We start from the raw sequence: 20,236 nt of genomic DNA, 5'->3' as shown, positions 1-20,236 counted from the left end.
TGCAAAGGTCATGAACTGTGAACAAAATATAAATTATAAAAGGAAGTCTGGATTTTGCTGCACAAAAGACAGGTGATTTACCTGACACCCATCATCTTATTCATGTGTGCTTAGAACCGCCCTCTTTTCTTACAGCAGGACACCTAGGAGAGCATAACCAAACCACGTTTTGAGTCCTAGAAGCTGTCTACCCCACGACCAGCCTCTTAGTGAAGGTCTCTGTCATCTCTTTAACCCATTTTAGTGAAGGAGGAAAGTGGTGAAGGCTAAATAAAGGAAGAGGGAGGAAAATGAAAGAACGTCACACTTGCTAAGTAGGTATTATTTATTAAGGCTTGTATTCTCCTAGAGGAAAAAAGTTAATCTGATGCTGTTCCATTACTCCTTACATCAGAAGCAACAGACAAAGCTATATGTTCTAAATACAAGTCTAAATGATACAGCTTAAAACTTTCATTTAAATTGGAGGTCCTCTTGCGTAAATATTGTTTTTCAGAAGATATCTGCTTTCTAATATAAGTAAAAGATCCTCTACAATTAAACACGTGCAGATTCAATGTGCTAGAGCAACAGGCATGAGCACCAAGAATTCATGCTAAATTTTTTGAAAACTCCGGTTGGTGGCCACTTCTTCCGACAGCTTCCTCATTCCACAAAAACATAACAGAAGGTTCATTTCTTAAAACAGTTTTTTTTTACTCATCCAACAGAAAAAATAGGCACACGCACACACAATCAATTTTAAACATCTGAAGCATAATCCGTCGTATGAGTCTGAGATTAAAGCTCACCATTATTAGTATAAAAATCTTAAGTGACTTCCTGAAGGGAGTGAGTGGGGGGAAAAAAGGGGGCGGGAGATTAAAAGAAATGAATTTAATAATATTAAAAAGCAGGGGGGAAATTAAAAGCCACATTTTGCCCAAGCCCCTGCAATGTCAAACACATATTTAAATGATTAAAAGCTACAGATAAAGCAAAAAAAAAAATTATTATGGTAGGAAACTTGTCAGCTTTTTCTTGCAAGGTATGATACAACGCAGATGTTCATTAATGTTCACCAATTATAGACAAAATAATTTAAGACATAAAGTACAATCCATGAGGAATATTTCTCATGCAATATCCACAAAAGAATAACTGCAAGTGATGAAAATGTACAATTGTGTTTGTGTGAAATCCCATTTATACTTCTTGCATGCGAAATTACCCCAGTGAATTACGCCTTTTTGATTTTGTGTTAAGGAAGGCAGACGTATACTTTTAAAATATTTCAAAAATAACGAACGTGACAGATAAAGCTGAACTTCATAGAATAACCCGAGCTTGCTAAATTAAATGCCAATATTTTTGACACAGGTTATTTCTAAAAATATATATATAAAACAAACTGGTATTTTTGTTTCTACTTGCCATAAGAATCAAACTGACTGTGGGAATGGCGAGACAAGGGAGTTCTATGGAACCTAAATATAAAAGCAATGACTTTTCAGATTGGAAACATAATTTGTGCCACAATTATAGGTCTTTGGAAAAGGGCTAATATTTTTCAAAATCTTCAATTGTAGATGAACTTGTTTAACCAACTTTAAAAAATAAAAAAAAACAAGAAACATCTTTATTAATGGATTCTACAGCATTTTACACAGAAAAGATTACAACTTAATGCATATTCAGCTGGGCAAACAAAAACAAACCCAAACCCTCCCACTACAGTGTACTTAAAAGATGCAAGATTTGAATTTCCCCTGCAAAAGAGATATTGGAGCTCAAAGCTTTATAATCTCCTGATGCCAGAATACACAGCACCAAGGCATTTTTTAAAAAAAGATTCAATTTTTCATAATCAAATTTAATATCAGTTCTAGTATATATATATATATGTATATGTATATATATATAGCAAACCATATATGCTTATTCTTATTGTTTATTTTGATTCTGACGTTCCTGCAAAGAGAAAAACAGGAAATTAGAATGTGAAAACCCAATAAAAACTCTTTTACCCGTGTTAATATTTTTTACAAGCTGCATCACCCTAAAACAATGGGGCACCTAATCTTTTAAAATTTCTATTTTGTTGCACGTACACTGTGGCTGCATATGATGTAACAATATTTTCTTATAATAAAACACAAGGAAATTGCTTTCATGCCATGCTATATACTTTAAACATACCACAATATAGCTTTTTCATGATAATTTTAACTCCTAGGGCTAAACTAGGATACCTAAAGGCAGTGTTTTCTGTAAAACTAAGAAATACTCCAAATATAGAGAAGTACATTTCTTTGTAAAATTACAAGTAACACTTTAAAACCAGGCTTAGAGCAGTATATTTTGCAGTTTCTAGGACTCTATGGAATGGAAAGTGACTCTGCTGATGTAAAGTGATGTAATCCATGGTACATATATCTTTGTCTTTGCTGGGGAAATATTCATGGCACACCAGAAAATAGATATGAATGGATTATATAAAGTGAAAACATTTCAAGAGTGTGTATAAGGAACTTTAATCTTCAATGTAGCCTTCTTCACATCAGAAATAGGTATCATAAAGTACATAGTTTCAGCGCAGACCCACAAACCTGTTACTTTAAGGGCAGGGAAAAATGTTACGGTTTGACCCAAGGTGCTTTTTCAAAAGGAAACATGACTCCCCCCCCCCCCCCCCCTTGAAGATGTTTTGTCTTCTCCAAGAAGCTTCTTCAGTTCCCTGCTAAGTTCAACTGAAGAAGTTTCTGGGATGAGAAATGAAAAATTATCAAGGAAAAATAAATAAAAAGTCCAATTGCCTTTTGAAAAAGCATCTTTAGGGCAACGCTGACTTTGATGACTGAAAATCTCCATAGACATTTGTGATTTAGGACTTTTTTCAGTGAAAACTTTCTGAGTCAATTTTAAAAACGGTAGCTCCAATATCCTGAACAAGTGATGGCTTCTGTTCCCCATTCAACATCCTCTCATCATTCTTATAAATTTCATGTTTCAAAGGATTTAGATTAATAAATAGTTTGGCTCCTTAACTCCATTTTTTTAAATGTTTAAAGGCCTTAAAACCTTTGTCAGCAAAAACCCTTTGGCTGATCAACGGGATAAAAACTATGCAGTGATACCTCGTCTTACAAACGCCTCATCATACAAACTTTTCGAGATACAAACCCGGGGTTTAAGATTTTTTCCCCTCTTGTTACAAACTATTTTCACCTTACAAACCCACCACAGCCGCTGGGATGCTCTGCCTCCGGACTTCTGTTGCCAGCGAAGCACCCATTTTTGCACCGCTGGGATTCCCCTGATGCTCCCCTCCATGGGAAACCCCAACTCTGGACTTCCATGTTTTTGTGATGCTGCAGGGGAATCCCAGCAGGGGAGTCCCAGAAGTGCAAAAACGGGCGCTTTGCTGGCAACGAAAGTCCAGAGGTGGGGTTTCCCAGTGAGGGGAGCCTCAGTGAAATCACAGCATTGCAAAAACACAGAAGTCTGGAGGTGGGGTTTCCCAAGGAGGGGAGCCTCAGGGCAATCCCAGCAGCACAAAAATGGGTGCTTCGGCTGGCAAAAGGGGTGAATTTAGGACTTGCACGCATTAATCGCTTTTCCATTGATTTCTATGGGAAACATTGTTTCGTCTTACAAACTTTTCACCTTAAGAACCTTGTCCCGGAACCAATTAAGTTTGTAAGACAAGGTATCACTGTATATCCTAAACGGGGTAAACCATGCAAATTATTTTGAATACTTTAGACCTGCATGTCTTCAAGGATACTCTCTGGCATTTGCAGGTTCTGCATCACTTCTGAAACTGAATAGGACCTTAAAAAGAGGGAAATATAGTACTCGAAACACATGATCTTCCAAGATTGCTCAGGCTCACCACTCCTTAGAAATAAAACTGCTGCAGCCACACACTTCACTGCCTAAAGCATGTTCATGCTTTAAAAAAGACTACACAGAAGCTTTTACATTACAGTAACTCCAAAGCCACAATCCATGGTGGTATTTTAAGGTGAAAGAAGCATAAAATGCTATCCAGAAGGCAAGTTTATTTTGCACCAAGAAACCTGCTTCTTTTCCCCCCTGTAGGTATCAGTTATATGCATTAATTTATGTGTCAGTCTAAATCTAATTGCTCTGTTGTGTTCTGTAAATTGTTTGCAAATATTTGATAGACAGTGGTGTAGCTAAAATATCATTTCTGTAACGTAAATAATGGCATTGAAATACAATAACCTGTCACACTGTTATTGCAATGCAAGGTGAGATCATTTTGTTCTGTGCTTCAGTGTAAACAATTAAAGCTGGTGCAAGCAGACTGAAATTCTACAAGCAAATAAATATTCAGCTGAAGACATTTGTTTCTGTTCCTAAGGGGATCTTGTGAAGTAAAGGTAGCACCTGAAATTTCAGGTAATTCAACTAAGCTTACAAAAAGGACAGAAATACTTCCGCCTGATTTATCTACAGCTCACAAACTAACAAGTCATCTTCAACTGGACTCCTTATGACGTATACTGCCATATTGCTGTCACTTTCTCAGGGTGATGTGAAACTACAGGTAGTCTTTGATTTACAAGAGTTTGCTTGGTGACCATTTGAAGTTACAATAGCACTAAAAAAAAGATTTAAGACTGTTGCAGCATGCCCATGATTACACCAAGATCCTTGGTGGTGCAGTGGTTGGAGTGCAGTACTGCAAGCTACTTCTAGTTCTCACTGGCTGCCAGCAGTTGGCAGATCGAATCTCAGTAGGCTCAACGTTGACTCAGCCTTCCATCCTTCCAAGGTGGGTAAAACGAGGACCCAGATTGTTGGGGGCAATATGCTTACTCTCTGTAAGCCGCTTAGAGAGGGCTGTACAACACTCTGAAGTGGTATATAAGGCTAAACTAGGTCAATTTGACAATGTCATTTGGTGGGACCTAGGGGAAGAGCCTTCTCTGTGGGAGCCCCAGCCTTCTGGAATCAGTTCCCCCAGAGAAGTACTGCCCCCACCCTCCTCACCTTCCGTACGAGTTTAAAGACTCATCTATGCTGCCAGGCTAGGGGCCATTAGACTCTAGCCCCCTGGCCAAGGAATGATATGTATGCTACTGTTGAATGGGTAAGATTGATTTTTAATATAATGGGGATTTTAGATGAGATAAGTAGATTTCATATTAATTGGATTTAGGATTTGTATTGCATTGTTCTTTTTATATGTTGTGAGCCGCCCCAAGTCCTTGGAGAGGGGCGGCATATAAATCCAATAAACAAACAAATGCTACACGATCAAAAATTGGATGCTCGGCCACTAGTTCAAATTTATGACGGTTGCAGGGCCCAGGGTCACGTGACCACTATTTTGCCACTCCCTGACAAGCAAAATCACTAACTTAAGAGCTGCAGTGATTGACTTAACATCTGTGGCAAGAAAGGTGTTAAAATCGGGCAAAATTCACTATCTTGATTAGCAACGTAAATTTTGGGCTCAACTGTGGTCGTAAATCAAGGAGTATCTGTAGTTTGCCTTCCCCTTTTATCTATATTTGCCAGTCAGCAAGCATCCTCAACTTTCTAGTTAATGTCCTATTCAAATAAGAAGCAAAGTCAGCCATACTTGATTAGATGTTGTAATCTACCTGGGCAAGGTGTAAACCAAAGAGCTCTTAAAACCAGTAACTATAAGCCTGACACCAGTGCAGCTGAGATACAATATAGTGCAGTAGAACCAACCATTGTAGCAGCAGCTAATAAAAACAAATTAATACTGTAAGCCTAATAGGCACCTAAATGTAGCTGTTTAATATAAATATACAGACACATTCCCCAGATCTCATTTTTAACAATGAACTCAATGTCACAGTAACTCACACTTCTGACTTTTGTGCTTATTTTACCTTCCATTTTTATTTATGCCAAGTTCCTGAGAAAACCCATGAGTTCTACCATACTGTAGATTTGCAATTATCTTTTTAATAAGGATAAATTCTTACATTGCAGCATTTTGGAGAAACTAAACAGTCTATGCTTCTATTTTGTGCTATGGCTTTGTTGTTAATGCCATTAAGAGACATTGGATGAATCTCATTTATAGGTGAATTCTATAGTCTTTATAGTCTTTTCCTTTTAAAACCCCATGGTCCTTTTGCTTTTTGGTTAAATCTGTCATTGCCACAATGCTTGAGAATGTACTATCATATTGTATTAATAATGTTACAATCAATCAATTTTACATATATGAAAATAGTTCCTGTCGTTGAATACACTAATTTCTTTTCTAAATAGGACTGTTGTACAAAATTTCAAATTCAAAATACTACATGTCAAGGTTGAATCCATTGTTCTGTGTTTGAAACAGGCTTGCTCAATCATTCTGAAAGCATAATGAGCTTGAAACACCTCAAAACAAGGTTGAAAACAGACCACTTTGAACATCAAATAATTCCTTTTAAGACAAAATGTGGCATTCTGGGTTTGTAATGTTTTGCATGCCTGTGCTAAGGAGATACCAACATCCAATTTGTGTAAAAAGGCTTTCATTTCCACATGGATACTTTTTAAACCCTTCCCCTTCAATTAGCAGCCAGAATATCCCATAGAAGGTACAACCCCCCCCCCCCCCCCCGTTAATTGTGGATTTCTTTCATACACGTTTCTTTAAAGCATAAACATATGTTGCTCGTGTGCATGGGTGAGCGATTTATATTTTACTTACAGGTAGTCCTCGACTTATAACCATTCATTTAGTGACTGTTCTAAGTTACAACGGTACTGAAAAACAGGGACTTCTGACCATTTTTCACACTTACGACCGTTACATCCCTAGGATCACATGATCAAAATTCAGTCCCTTGGTGACTGACTCCTATGTTACGATGGTTGTGATCTCCTTTTGTGAAATCATAATCAATGGAAGAGCCAGATTAATTTAACACCCACGTTGCCAATTTAACAACGGCAGTGATTCACTTTAACAACCGCAACAAGAAAGGTCGTAAGATGGGGCAAAACAAATGCCTTACTCAGCCACAGAGGTTTTGGGCTTGGTTGTGGTCGTTAAGTAGAGGACTACCTGCACATTCCAAGTCCTGTACCATCCATTACAGCACTGAAAACTAAGCCGCATTTAACATAGCAGACACATCTCAACTTTTTGGCCTATTAGAATAAAGCAGGTTTTAAAAAAGAAAGCCGTAGGGTTGAAGCCTTGTGGGTTAAATCTGAAGAACGCGTAATATCTATCTTCGAAATAAGTGTGTTTTTTTTCCTTTAAAAACAAACAAACACAGTCCCTTTGCAAACCACTGAACTCCCATTTACCTCCAGGGTGGACTTCTTTCCCCCAACTGAATTAAAATGTTCTAAAGCCAGTTTACCTTTCGTACCACTTCTTCCTCCTCCTGGCGCTTTTCGTAATGGGAAAAGTCATCGAAGATGGAGGTTGTGTGCTTGTACATAGCAATAATTTTAAGCACTTGCTTCGCTTTTTCTAAGGGCACCTCCTGAGTGTCACGGGAGTTTGTCACTGGCTTGTTGTCATTGTTCTCCAGCCTGATGTGTCGAAGCTGGTTGTTGGGAACATCTTTCACAAAGATCCACTTGACGTCAAACTTCCCCTTCCATTTGTCCTGGGACCACACGCCGGCACTGGTGCCGTAGTCCACCGACGACTTCATTTCCGCTACGCCACAAAAATGCCCACTGCCATTGACGCTGAAGAGCAAATAGACCGGGCCTTTACTATTCATAGAGCGGAAGGCGCTGTCCAAACGTTTGTTGCCGTGTTCTGTGCTACACCAAATGGAGTATTTGATGGAACGGTGGATATCGTCCTCAGAGTAACTCTTGATGATGAACACGCGTCCGTTTTTGAGGTTCCACTCGAAATCCTTGGGGTTGTAACTGTGGGCGGCTTTCAGTTTTTCGAGAACAGGGTGGGACTCGCCGCCGCCACCTCCTCCGCCGCCGGGGATGGCGTTCGCCGGGGTGTTCCCGGGCGGGTTGCTTTCATTACCGGTTCCTACGCTTTGGCCAAAAGCTGCATTGCGGTTGCGAGGTGCCACCCATCGGTTCTGAGGGGGCGGCGGCTGAGGGTTCTGGTAGGGCAGCTGGGTCAGCGGGGGTGGCTGGGCGGGTATTGGATGAATGATCTGTGGCTGTGGGATAGACTGAGGAGAAGGGATGGGCTGCTGAGGAGTTGGGATTTTGGGCATGGGACCTTTATTGTCCCAAGTACCTATGTCCATGTTATGTTTGATAGGCGGCGGAGGCAAAGCCCCTCCTATTACAGGCCCGCTTTTGGCTTTCATTTTGGGCTGGGGCTTGGCAGGTTTGCTAGCAATAGCGGCCCAAGAGGTTGGCTTCGATACCGGCAGGTTGAGGTTCGATCCGCCATTGCCAGACAACGCGTTCGTCATCCCGGCACTGTTTACCACCGAGCCTACGGTTTTCACAGCGGAAGTCGTGACGTCCCCGCCGATCTTCAGTCCAACCATCCCTTGTTCAATGCTATTCATCCCGGGCGCTTTATTCAAAGTATCGTTATGAAATCCTGTCTGCCCGTCCACAATGGTACCCCCGAGGGAGCTGGGTGGGTAATTGTAGCTGCTTCCGTAAGCCGAGTTCTGGGTCTGCTGCCCCTGAGAGCCGCTCGTTCCCCATGCTGAGAAAGGGGGGTTTTCGGGGAAAAAATTAAACCGGTGTGGATAAATGTTGTTTCCCAATCCGCCTGGCTGTCCAAACACAGCATCGTGCATGAAGTGGTGATCGCCGTTACTCAGCTGTCCATAGGTTGTAAGGTATGGGATAGGAGGGTCTCCTCCAGTTGACCAGGGTGCTTCACTCAGTGAGTAGGGAAAGCTAATAGAAGGTGGATAATAACTGGACAAGTAGGGATCGGTCATTGATGGATAGCTGTTGCTCTGTTAAACGACAAAGCCACAATTTCAAATTCAGTTGTTTATCACATTATTTAAACTAGAAAAAATATTCAGGAAAGTTCAAATCTACGCTACAATATAAAAGACTGTGAGGTTCTTGGGTTCTTTCTGAGCTTGATAGTTTTCTTCTGGATGTTTCATTACCCAACTAGATAACATCATCAGTGCTAGAAGGAAGTGGAGTTTGCACTGACGATATTATCTAGATTGATAAGGAAATGTCCACAAGAAAACCACCAAGCTGAGACAGCACCAACGACCACACAATTCAATGCTGAATTTCAAATACAGTATTCTCTTTTATTGAAGAAATACTGTAAATGCCTTAAATCTGAAAACATGTCTCTTGCTTCTTAACTCTCAAAATTAAGGCAGGACAATTCTTTCACATGGTTTCTCACTGACGACTTCAAGGATTAATCACAGGACACAAAGCAATTTGAGTAGACATGTTTTGTTCGGAAATCTGCAGTTTGGATAAGTGAGAAGTTATTTTTAAACTTCCTTCACAGTACATTAATATTATGTTAGAGCTAATTTAATCTGACTGCTTTTGAACTGTTCTCAAACAATATAACATCATGCAGTTATATTAAATCTTAGTAAAATCAAATATTTGTAGATTCTTTGACTAAAGCATGTACTGATCTGAAACAAAGGGGATTCCTTTGTGCAAATTAAGAATTTCAAGAAGAAGAAAAAAACCAACCCTGAAGACTAAATGCGGACTCCAGAGTGTTCTCGCCTACCCCAATTAAGGAATATAATAAAACTTCCACATTTGATTCATCAATCTGCCGTGTTACGTATTTCCCATAACGACATAAATTCTGGCCTTTTAAAATCATTGTTATAGTAGAAACATAGAAGTCTGACGGCAGAAAAAGACCTCCTGGTCCATCTAGTCTGCCCTTACACTATTTTCTGTATTTTATCTTAGGATGGATATGTGTTTATCCCAGGCATGTTTAAATTCAGTTACTGTGGATTTATCTACCACGTCTGCTGGAAGTTTGTTCCAAGCATCTACTACTCTTTCAGTAAAATATTTTCTCATGTTGCTTTTGATCTTTCCCCCAACTAACTTCAGATTGTGTCCCCTTGTTCTTGTGTTCACTTTCCTATTAAAAACACTTCCCTCCTGGACTTTATTTAACCCTTTAATATATTTAAATGTTTCGATCATGTCCCCCCTTTTCCTTCTGTCCTCCAGACTATATAGATTGAGTTCATTAAGTCTTTCTTGATACGTTTAGTCTCTGTTTCATGTTTTGTTTGCTCACATAATCACTAATTTTCTTTGCATTCCACATTCTTGATTCAATTTACCAATTTAAAATGCCACTCCTTAACTGTCCATTTTGCTAGCTATTTTTGAAACCGCCCTTCCACTTGAGTGATTCCAGTTCTGCTCACCTCTAGCCTGATCCCAACAGCGTCATTCTTTCTCCTCAATATTTAGAAACATAGAAAAATAGAAGACTGACGGCAGAAAAAGACCTCATGGTCCATCTAGTCTGCCCTTATACTATTTCCTGTATTTTATCTTACAATGGATATATGTTTATCCCAGGCATGTTTAAATTCAGTGACTGTGGATTTACCAACCACGTCTGCTGGAAGTTTGTTCCAAGGATCTACTACTCTTTCAGTCAAATAATATTTTCTCACGTTGCTTTTGATCTTTCCCCCAACTAACTTCAGATTGCGTCCCCTTGTTCTTGTGTTCACTTTCCTATTAAAAACACTTCCCTCCTGAACCTTATTTAACCCTTTAACATATTTAAGTGTTTCGATCATGTCCCCCCTTTTCCTTCTGTCCTCCAGACTATACAGATTGAGTTCATGAAGTCTTTCCTGATACGTTTTGTGCTTAAGACCTTCCACCATTCTTGTAACCCGTCTTTGGACCCGTTCAATTTTGTCAATATCTATATAAGGGGATCACAATCTCCCTCTTCCTGCTTGTTAGACCTCTAGCTATGCAGCCAAGCATCCTACTTGTTTTTCCTACTGCCCGACCACACTGCTCACCCATTTTGAGACTGTCAGAAATCACTACCCCTAAATCCTTCTCTTCTGAAGTTTTTGCTAACACAGAACTGCCAATGCAATACTCACATTTTCTACAAATCTATCTTCTTTGCAAGCTACATTGGCTCATTTTCTGTCAACTCATCGAACTCTCCCATTGCTTTTACACCCTGCACCACATGAATCAGGAGTCTTCATATCATGTAGCCAGTGCCATCTTCATTCAATCTCTCCAAAAGCCTATCCCTTCGGTTTTACCTTTTTCTACAGCTTGAATAGCTCCCTTTCTACAATGCCCTGGTATATGCTTTAGAGCAGCGTCCCCCAATGTTTCATGCTTTGCGGACCAGCAGGGAAAGGGTGGATGATTCCATGTATGCAGATGGCAAGCTCGTGTACAACTCCATTTGCACATATAGCATCCACGTGCACCTGCCGCTCACACAAATGGAACTTGCACATCAGCAGTGGGTTGCTCCAGGTTTGGCCAACCAGTAGCAGAAGCAGCAAAAGGCTCTGCCCACCCTCCTAGGACACTTCTGCACATGTGCAGCAGTGTTGCGTGCATGAACCGGTAGCAACAGGTTTTAGAACCCAGTACAGGTGCACACGCTGCTCGTGCAAATGAGGATGTACGTGTACATGTGTGCTCACCAGTTGTTCCATGGCCCACTAGTGGGCCATGGACAACAGGTTGGGGGACCCCTGCTTTAGAGGATTGGCCTAACCTTCAAGGTAGACTTGAGCAGTGCATGAAATGAGAAATTTATTCTGTGAGCGGATGCTACCCTATCACTATTGTCTACACATTAGTTTTTAGAAGACTGGTTTATCCTTTGAACTGGCATACGCACTCAAATCTTTCAAAATTATTTAATTGACAGTAACCCATTCTGTGAAACTGAAGCCCATTTTAGTCATTTACTGACTATAGTAAATATAGAAGCTAGCCATAAGACAAGATACACAGAGATATAAATACAGAGTACTTATCAATAAAAAAACCCTATCGTATCTGGCAGAAGAAGGATGCTAGGGTGCCATCTGCTGAAGAGCTACATTTGGTGGAACCCAAGAGGTGGGCCTTTTCTGCAACGGTGCCCTCCTTATGGAACATCTTGGTTCCATGCCATAATCTTGGTTGTGCCATCAGCCATGGGGCCTGCGGCCTCAAGGGACTGGTGAGGTGTTGAATTTGGGTGTGTTTGGGTTTTTTTTGGGGGGGAGGGATCTTTACAGTGGCAAGGGGCCAAAGAAAAAAAGGGGGGGGGCGTATTCGTGAGCAACGTTTGTTTGTGCCGATTTTGTCCCAAATGAGCTTCTTCTCTTAAACAAAAGTTTGTAGGTTAAGCTTTGGGGCAACGGAGACGGGATAGCGAAATATGAGTCGTCAGATAGTAGCAATAGCAATAGCATTTATACTCAGAAGCAACGTGAGAAAATATTATTTTACTGAAAGAGTAGTTAGAGGCTTGGAACAAACTTCCAGTAGACATGATTGGTAAACCCACAGTAACTGAATTTAAACATGCCTGGGATAAACATATAGCCATCCTAAGATAAAATACAGGAAAGAGTATAAGGGCAGACTTAGATGGACCATGAGGTCTTTTTCTGCCATCAATTTTCTGTGTTTATGCAACTCCATTGTTGATAATAACTGATATTTTTTTTGTCTTTTAATAGCAATTTTTAATTTTGTGCATTTGTGTCACTGCTTTATGGTTTTTATTGTCAAGTTTTTCATAAGGCGAGTGGCCATATAAATATGATCAATAAGTAAGCCAATGAAATTTGAAATAGCAAATCGTAAAGCTTGATTAGAGTAGAAAGATACCTCATAATTTAATAAAAACTGGAAATATCAACTTAAGCCCGATTCAGTCCATCCTATTTAATATTCTAAAATGATAACAGTTTCAACTTTAATCCACGAGAAAAAGTTTTACTTTGGAAATGAGTACTGTATAAAGTCATCATAATGTTCAGGGCTAATGTGGATTTACTTAAACCAGTATTATTATTATTATAAATTCAATGAAAATAATATGTATTCAAGAATAATATAAACTGTAAGTGGCCTTTGATTGTGTGTGTTCTAGGGAAAAAAACCCTTTAAACAAATTTCACTGCTTCAAACTGTTTAAAATCCCTTAAAAAAATTAAATCACTTTTCAGGCAAATAGACTAACCTGATTTGACTGTCCAGAAAGATAAGGCTCAAAATCATTGTCATGCACTGTATCCTTCTGATGAAGAGAACCATTTTGCACTGAAACAGAAGAGCTGCAATTATAACACGCACACTTTGAAGTTTCAATAAAGATCTGTTTTCTAAAGCATGGCAGCATACACAAATAGAACTGTGTTTATTCCACAGCATTATCTATTTAGAGAAGGGGAAAAGGTCAGATTTCAAACAGGATGAAAAACACTTCCACATGCCCTCAAGATACCATTGTTCTTTATAAAAACTATCTAAATGCCAGTTACTGAATTCCCCACAAACAGGTTTTTCAACAACCAGCAACACAGTTTTGTTAAGATGAAGAGTAAGACTCATAGAATGAATTAAAATATATTTGTCCAAGAAAGGAAAGCTGAAGCATTTAGTATAAGCAGGAAGTCAAAGCTGAGAGGACTCCAAGTCAGCTAGCATGCCAGGGAAAAGATCAATAAAATGCTGAATGAATAGCCCTTATAAAGCTCAAGCCTTGAAGGTATGACATGGATTCTGTATAGCACTTATTAGTGGCAAGTTAGATCCATCTAAATATTCTGGTTTAGATAATATGCACATCCCTAATAGTATTTAGCAACTTATAGTGGTTTCTGCAATCTTTTGAATTTCACTCTAATAACCTTTTAACATGTTCCTCAGTATGATAAATCATTAGCAGAGGTTTTTGGTTTTCATCCTGGACTACATTCTGTCATAACAAATAAAGTCCTCGGAGAGGGGCAGCATACAAATCCAATTAAATAAATAAATGTTTGATATGTTCTAAGCTAAGGCATGCTTTTATTTCACCCAAGACCCCAATGTGATTTTTTTAAAAAATTGCGATTTCATCTTTTAATTTTGATTTGGTTGTTTTAATTGTTTTTATGTATTTTTACTGCTTTATTATGAATGCCACCTAGTGCCATCACTTGAAATGGGCAGTTAAATAGATTTATGTATGTTACAGAAACATATACAGAAATTCCATAATAAATGATTTTCACGGGTATATGTATGTAGATTGTTCTGAGTTCGGGTTTTGCCCCGTGTAATATTTTGAGTGTCTATGCGACGTTTCGGTGAAATCACATTCACCATCATCAGGCTGAAGTTTTAAGCTTCGTGTTGCTGTAAATATGCTGTACATATCCATATTTACAGCAACACGAAGCTTAAAACTTCAGCCTGATGATGGTGAATGTGATTTCACCGAAACGTCGCATAGACACTCAAAATATTACACGGGGCAAAACCCGAACTCAGAACAATCTACACACACACACACACACACATATATATATTTACATTTACATACAGGTGGTCCTTGACTTATAACCATTCAGTGACTACTGAAAGTGACTTATGATCACTTTCACACTTATGACTGTTGAAGCACGCCTGTGGTTACTTGATCAAAATTCATATTTATGACCATTCCAGTGTCCCGGGACCATGAAATCCCCCCTTGCAAACTTCTGATAAGCGAAGTCAATGGGGAAGCCAGATTCACTTAGCTATTAACTTCACAACTGCAGTGATTCACTTAACAACTTTGGCAAGAAAGCTCATAAAATGGAGCAAACTCATTGTCTTGCTTAACAACAGAAAGGTTCGGCTCAATTGTTACATTGATAACTATCTTTACATATACTGTATATATGTATATGTGTGTGTGTGTGTGTGTTTGAGTATTGTGTCCAGTTGAGTTTATTGTGCTAATTAAACTTTAGCTTATGGAATTTAATTCGCCCTATTGCTATTGCACTGAGGAATAATTTGATTTTAATTGTATATCTTATTTCATTTTGCATATGTAGTTTATACTGCATATTGTTAAAGAAAAGCTTACTTAACAATATGAAAAAACAATTAAACTATACTAGAAACAGAACCAGCAGATGCTTTATTTTTTTATATGTGCACATATACAGGCAATCCTTGACTCATAAGAGTTGGTTGAGTGAGTTAGAAGTTACAAACAGCAATGAAAAAATTGACTTATGAGTGTTTTTCATCTTTACAACCATTGCAGTATCCCTGTAGTCATGTGACCAAAGTTCAGACACTTTGCAACTCACTCATATTTATGACTGTTGCAGTGCCCTGGGGTCACGTGATCACCTTTTAATCTTCGACAAGCTAAGTCAATGGGAAAGCCAGATTGTCTTAACAACTGTTACTAAACTTGACAACTATAGTGATTCACTTAATAACTGTGGCAAGAAATGTTGTAAAATGAAGCAAAACTCACTTAACAACTGTTTCACTCAGCAAAGAAGTATTGGGCTCCATTGTGGTTGTATGTCAAGGACTATTTGTATATATATATGCTACAAATACATGAGGTTATTTTTTTTTTGAAAAAAATTAAAATTCCATGTTATCTATCAATGTAAACGTAATAGATGCTCTTTCATAATAAGGAGCATTTCTTTGAACATGTAAATGCAGTCTTACATTTGCATTTTGATGCTAAAATGTCAGGACTAGTTTGCTATTACTAAGATGTGCTAATTATATTCAAATTCACAGCAGGTTGAACAGGATTGGTGATTTTGCCATTGATCTACTGTCTTTCAGCAACTCCCCCATCAAATACTGTTATTTCTGATATAATCTCTACATTTTGCACTCCCAAACATGTTCAACTTTTTGGAAGAAGTGCTCCAAAAATAGCTTCAGTGGAAAAAGAGGGATGATGTGTCAAGTCTCATGATTTATAATCTCATAATGTTCCAATGACAGAAAAAGGAGCTGTACTTGCAGTAAAAAAAAATTACCATCTTGGAAATTTATTATTTTTTACTTTTGATTTTTCTTAAGGGGAAAAAACCCACTCAAATAGAATGTTCTGACTTTTAAAAAGTAAAAGGGTGTAAGAAACAAGTGCTTGCAGAGAACATTGTTGTAATTGTTTTTAAGATTTAAGTTTCTTATCATTTGTGGTTTTTTACTCTGGAAAGTATAGATATTAATTTTAAGATTTAAGAGGAAAACGTAGATAAACATCCAATGAGCTGCACAAACACTTATAGGACTGAATTTATATACAGTATAGGAATAAATCTCACTGAGCATTATAAAGAAATAACAAAACAGAGGCTTTTCATTTTTTAATGAATCACTTACAGCCAAACATTTGCTTGAATACATTCATATAAATCTGCTATCAGAAGAACTATCTTTAAGATTAGAACTTTTCTTACCTTTATTATCCTGACCTTTCGCTCTCTGTCATCCCATAGCACAGGGTACAATAAAAGAGACAAAACAAATATTTGTCATTTATTGAGACCTCAGAATGTAGCAAACTATCATCTATTGAAAATGTATCATAGTGATACAACATTGTGTTATATATTGAAGACAGATGAGTCTGTTTAGATATTTAAAACTAGATAATTCTCAACCACAAGATTTTCTCTGGCTTCAATTTTAATTTCTAAAAGCATTATGTCTTTGATTAAATATAGCATGATTTCAAAAATATTTACATTTATTATATCCACTTACAAATTGTTAAGAGGGTATACTGTAATGGCCTTTCAGGAGATTGAAAAAAAAACAACAATAGCCACATGGTGATAATATAATGCAATAATGAATATTAAGGATTCAGTATTTGTCTTAAAGAGGAAATAAAAGGAATGGAGAATAAAAAATTCAGTTACAGACTGCAAAGAAATATTGATACACATTATATATTTTGAATCTGAAATGCCTATCAAATCTGTTTTGCATCTGAAGTGGGCATTGCCTACCACTCTGAAGTCTTTTGAGCTCAAAATACTTTTTCAACAGTTGTTTTGACCATGAAACACTTCCAAAAAGGTTTTAATTCAAAACTTTTCACAAACCCTTGATATGTATTTTAAGTTATCAGATTAAAGAAAAAGGAATGGCTTCTTGAAGGACCTAGCAAAGGCAGTAAACCCTCCAAGCCACAAAATATTATCTGATGTGCAAGAAATTGAATTCCAACAAGAATATGCACATAGACATATGTATTTGTTCTCCCAGTATATCAAGAGAAAAGGGGGGGGGGGATAAAAATATCAAGAAAAAAGTCCTGAGAAATGTCTCTCTTGACACAATGAAAGGGCAGCAATGTAAAGAACCAAGAAAATGATTGAGAAACAAACTTAAGTATCACCTATGTTGCCTTTGGCAAGTCATTATGTCTTGAGACTCAGATCCCATAACGTGTGAATTATACTTTTCATTTTACATACAGTACCAGGAAAATTACAAGAAATAATATTAAGCTATTTAAATACTACAAAGCAATTATAAGGGCAAAGATACACTTTTGGAAGTTCTTTTTAAAAAAAAATTCTTGGGATACAAAATTAGATGGGAATTCCCATCTAAAAGTAAACCCGTAGAATAAGACCAGTCTTTACAACTGAAAGTGGGAGGGCCCAGGTCATTGAACACTGGAACAGCTGACATAAGAAGGAACCATTATAGAAAAATGACTAAAACGTCTGCATAAAGGATTGATGCTCAAACAGAAAAACGAAGGCTCTCGCTGACATCAAGTACAGTAAAGAAAAAAAAAATACGGCCTAGGAGAGAAACCTGAAGCTAGCAAGAACATTCCTGCGGAAATGGTAGTTTAAAGCTACTCAGGATACAGAAACTTAATATCCAGAAAAGGGGGGGGGGGGGTGTCTGGTCTTCAGTAACTATCTAAAAATGGATTTTGGGTGGCTTGCTCCGACCTAACGATCAGAAGCAATGTGAGAAAATATTACTTTACTGAAAGAGTAGTAGATGCTTGGAACAAACTTCCAGATGTGGTTGGTAAGTCCACAGTAACTGAATTTAAACATGCCTGGGATAAACATATATCCATCCTGAGATAAAATACAGGAAATAGTATAAGGGCAGACTAGATGGACCATGAGATCTTTTTCTGCCATCAATCTATGTTGCTATGTTTCTAACCCAAGAGTCCAAATTTAGATCCGCCATCCAAGGGGGAGGTTGAAAGATGTGCCCCATCAGGGTTTCTCTCTTGGACTCAGGAGGAGGGGTCGCCTCCCGTTTTTTATACTCTGACATTAAGCGGGCACTCAAAGCCACCAGGCCCAGTCCTCCAAAGCCGTCCTGAAAAGAGGGGTGAAGAGTCAAGCAACCCCAAATCGAAGATAGGATTGGATAATATACACTGCTCCAAAAAAAAATGGGAACACTTAAACAACACAATATAACTCCAAGTAAATCAAACTTCTGTGAAATCAAACTGTCCACTTAGGAAGCAACCCTGATTGACATTCAATTTCACCTGATGTTGTGCACATTCAACTTTGTACAGAACAAAGTATTCAATGAGAATATTTCATTCATTCAGATCTAGGGTGTGTTCTTTGAGGGTTCCCTTTATTTTTTTTTTAGCAGTATATCTTAGGAGCCCAAGGAGGCTGGTACTTAACAAAGGCCTGCAAGAAGAGAGAGAAGGAAGGAAGGAGAGACGGGAAAGCCGTTCGCCCACAGAGAAGAAAGGGGCTTTCTTCTTCCTTTGAACCTCGCTGACTGGGCTGCTTATCCCCCCTCCCCCCGGCCACGCAAAGGGGTTGGACTACATCTCCCATCGTGCCCCCTGGCCAAGGCTGGCTTCGATCAAGGCGGGGGGGGCGAGAAAGGGAAGCAGAGCGCCATCCCCGCATTCATGGGGGGGGGGGGGGGGAAGCGCGTTATGGCCAAGGATTGGTCGAGAGCCAAGGAAGGCAGAGGGGGGAGTTGTGGGGGGTGAAAGGGAAGAGGAAGGAGAGGAAGGGGGGGGGAAAGGATGCGGCCGGGCCCTCCTCATCCCCCATCGACTTACCTGGGGGTCAACGCTAGTGGCAGACATCTCTCATGCGCCCTGAAATAAAGGGGAGGGGGGCTGGGGAGGGGGGAAAGGGAAGAGGAGTGGAGGGGCGGGGCCAGGCAGGAGCGCGCGCGCTCTCTTTCCCTCCCTCGCTGCTACCGCTCCTCCTCCTCCCCTCCACGAGAAAGGCGCCTATGCGCACGCGCGGGGATGCGTGGGAAGGCGGGGGGAGTGAGTGAGAAAGGGGAGCGGGAGCGTTAGGTCAAAAGAAGAGAGGGAGGGAGGGGGAAAAGAGGGCCGCGCGCACGCGCGCTGGCTCGTCCGTGCGCGCGCTCGTTTCTTCCCTCACATCCTTCGCCTCCCACACGCACGCACGCACGCACACAAGGAGATGAGGGGAGGGAAGGGGGAGGGGGAAAAAAGAGACAAGGCCAGTTGCTGATGCGCGCTTGCCGGTGCTTGCTCTCGCTTTTCCCGGATCTTTGGATTCTTGCCGCCGCCGGCTCCTTCTCCCTCGCCTTTCCTTGAAAAAAACCAAACGAAACGGACAGGCCGGAAGGCAAAGGAGACTCCCCAGGCAGCCGGAGGAGCCTTCGAACTCCAATGGCGGCGGAGACCGGGCTCCGGTGACGTCAACGCCTCGGATGCGCGGAGCATGCCGGGATGTGGAGGGGAGGGGGGGGAAAGCAAAAGGCCACCGCGCGCTCGTTGACGAAAGGGGGGAGGGAGGAGGGTATCACCTGCCGGGCATGCGCAGGAGCGACATGGCCGTTAGGCCGAGCGATCTCTTAACTCGGGCCCGCCCCGTTTTTTAAGTTCCCGCCCAATCCTCCATGGAGGTCGGGTAATTGGCAGGCCGGCGGGTGGGCTCAGGGAAGAGTTGGAGCCAATCGGAATGAGAGAAAAGGCTGAGGGGGGCTATCATGGCCGATCTCTGTCTCCCAAAATCCCACCCTCAGCACAGTTTAACCCCGCACTCATTTTGAAGATGGGCGTGAAGAATGGCTGCTTTCCTACATGAGGCTGCTTCGTGTTTAATAGTCGCGGGACAGGTAGAAGTTCAACAGGTGTGGCCCGACCATGCGGCCAAATGCTACCTGTTGAACTTTGGTGCCTCAATAATCCCGAGGAGCGAAATAAAGGTTGCCTTTTTCTGGCCTTATTAAGGAGATGGTTGAGTTCACACAAAGCACAAAACATGGTTTGTAACTCTGGGTTATTAGGATCTTGTTTTAACGTCCTCTT

The 20,236-nt window shown here is 40.0% G+C and overlaps 1 protein-coding gene across 2 annotated transcripts; it reads right to left on the bottom strand.

The window, feature by feature from the left end:
• Window positions 1–311: 311 nt before the first annotated feature.
• YTHDF1 (YTH N6-methyladenosine RNA binding protein F1) lies at window positions 312–19,797 on the bottom strand. Of its 2 annotated transcripts, XM_070744455.1 has the most exons (5): window positions 19,007–19,797; window positions 16,383–16,407; window positions 13,145–13,224; window positions 7,356–8,900; window positions 312–1,950 (listed from the first exon to the last, which is right to left on the bottom strand). In XM_070744455.1, the coding sequence occupies exons 1-5, from the start codon at window positions 19,031–19,033 to the stop codon at window positions 1,924–1,926; spliced, it is 1,704 nt and encodes a 567-aa protein (XP_070600556.1). In that variant the 5' UTR covers window positions 19,034–19,797; the 3' UTR covers window positions 312–1,923. The 2 variants fall into 2 exon arrangements, with proteins under 2 accessions (XP_070600556.1, XP_070600555.1); XM_070744454.1 differs by lacking the exons at window positions 16,383–16,407; window positions 19,007–19,797 and having other exon boundaries at window positions 13,145–13,318.
• Between the last annotated feature and the right edge of the window lie 439 nt (window positions 19,798–20,236).

The sequence above is a fragment of the Erythrolamprus reginae genome, chromosome 3, assembly GCF_031021105.1.
Source record: "Erythrolamprus reginae isolate rEryReg1 chromosome 3, rEryReg1.hap1, whole genome shotgun sequence".
In the NCBI taxonomy this organism is placed as follows: Eukaryota; Metazoa; Chordata; class Lepidosauria; order Squamata; family Dipsadidae; genus Erythrolamprus; species Erythrolamprus reginae.
This window is presented reverse-complemented; position numbering and strand designations above follow the sequence as displayed.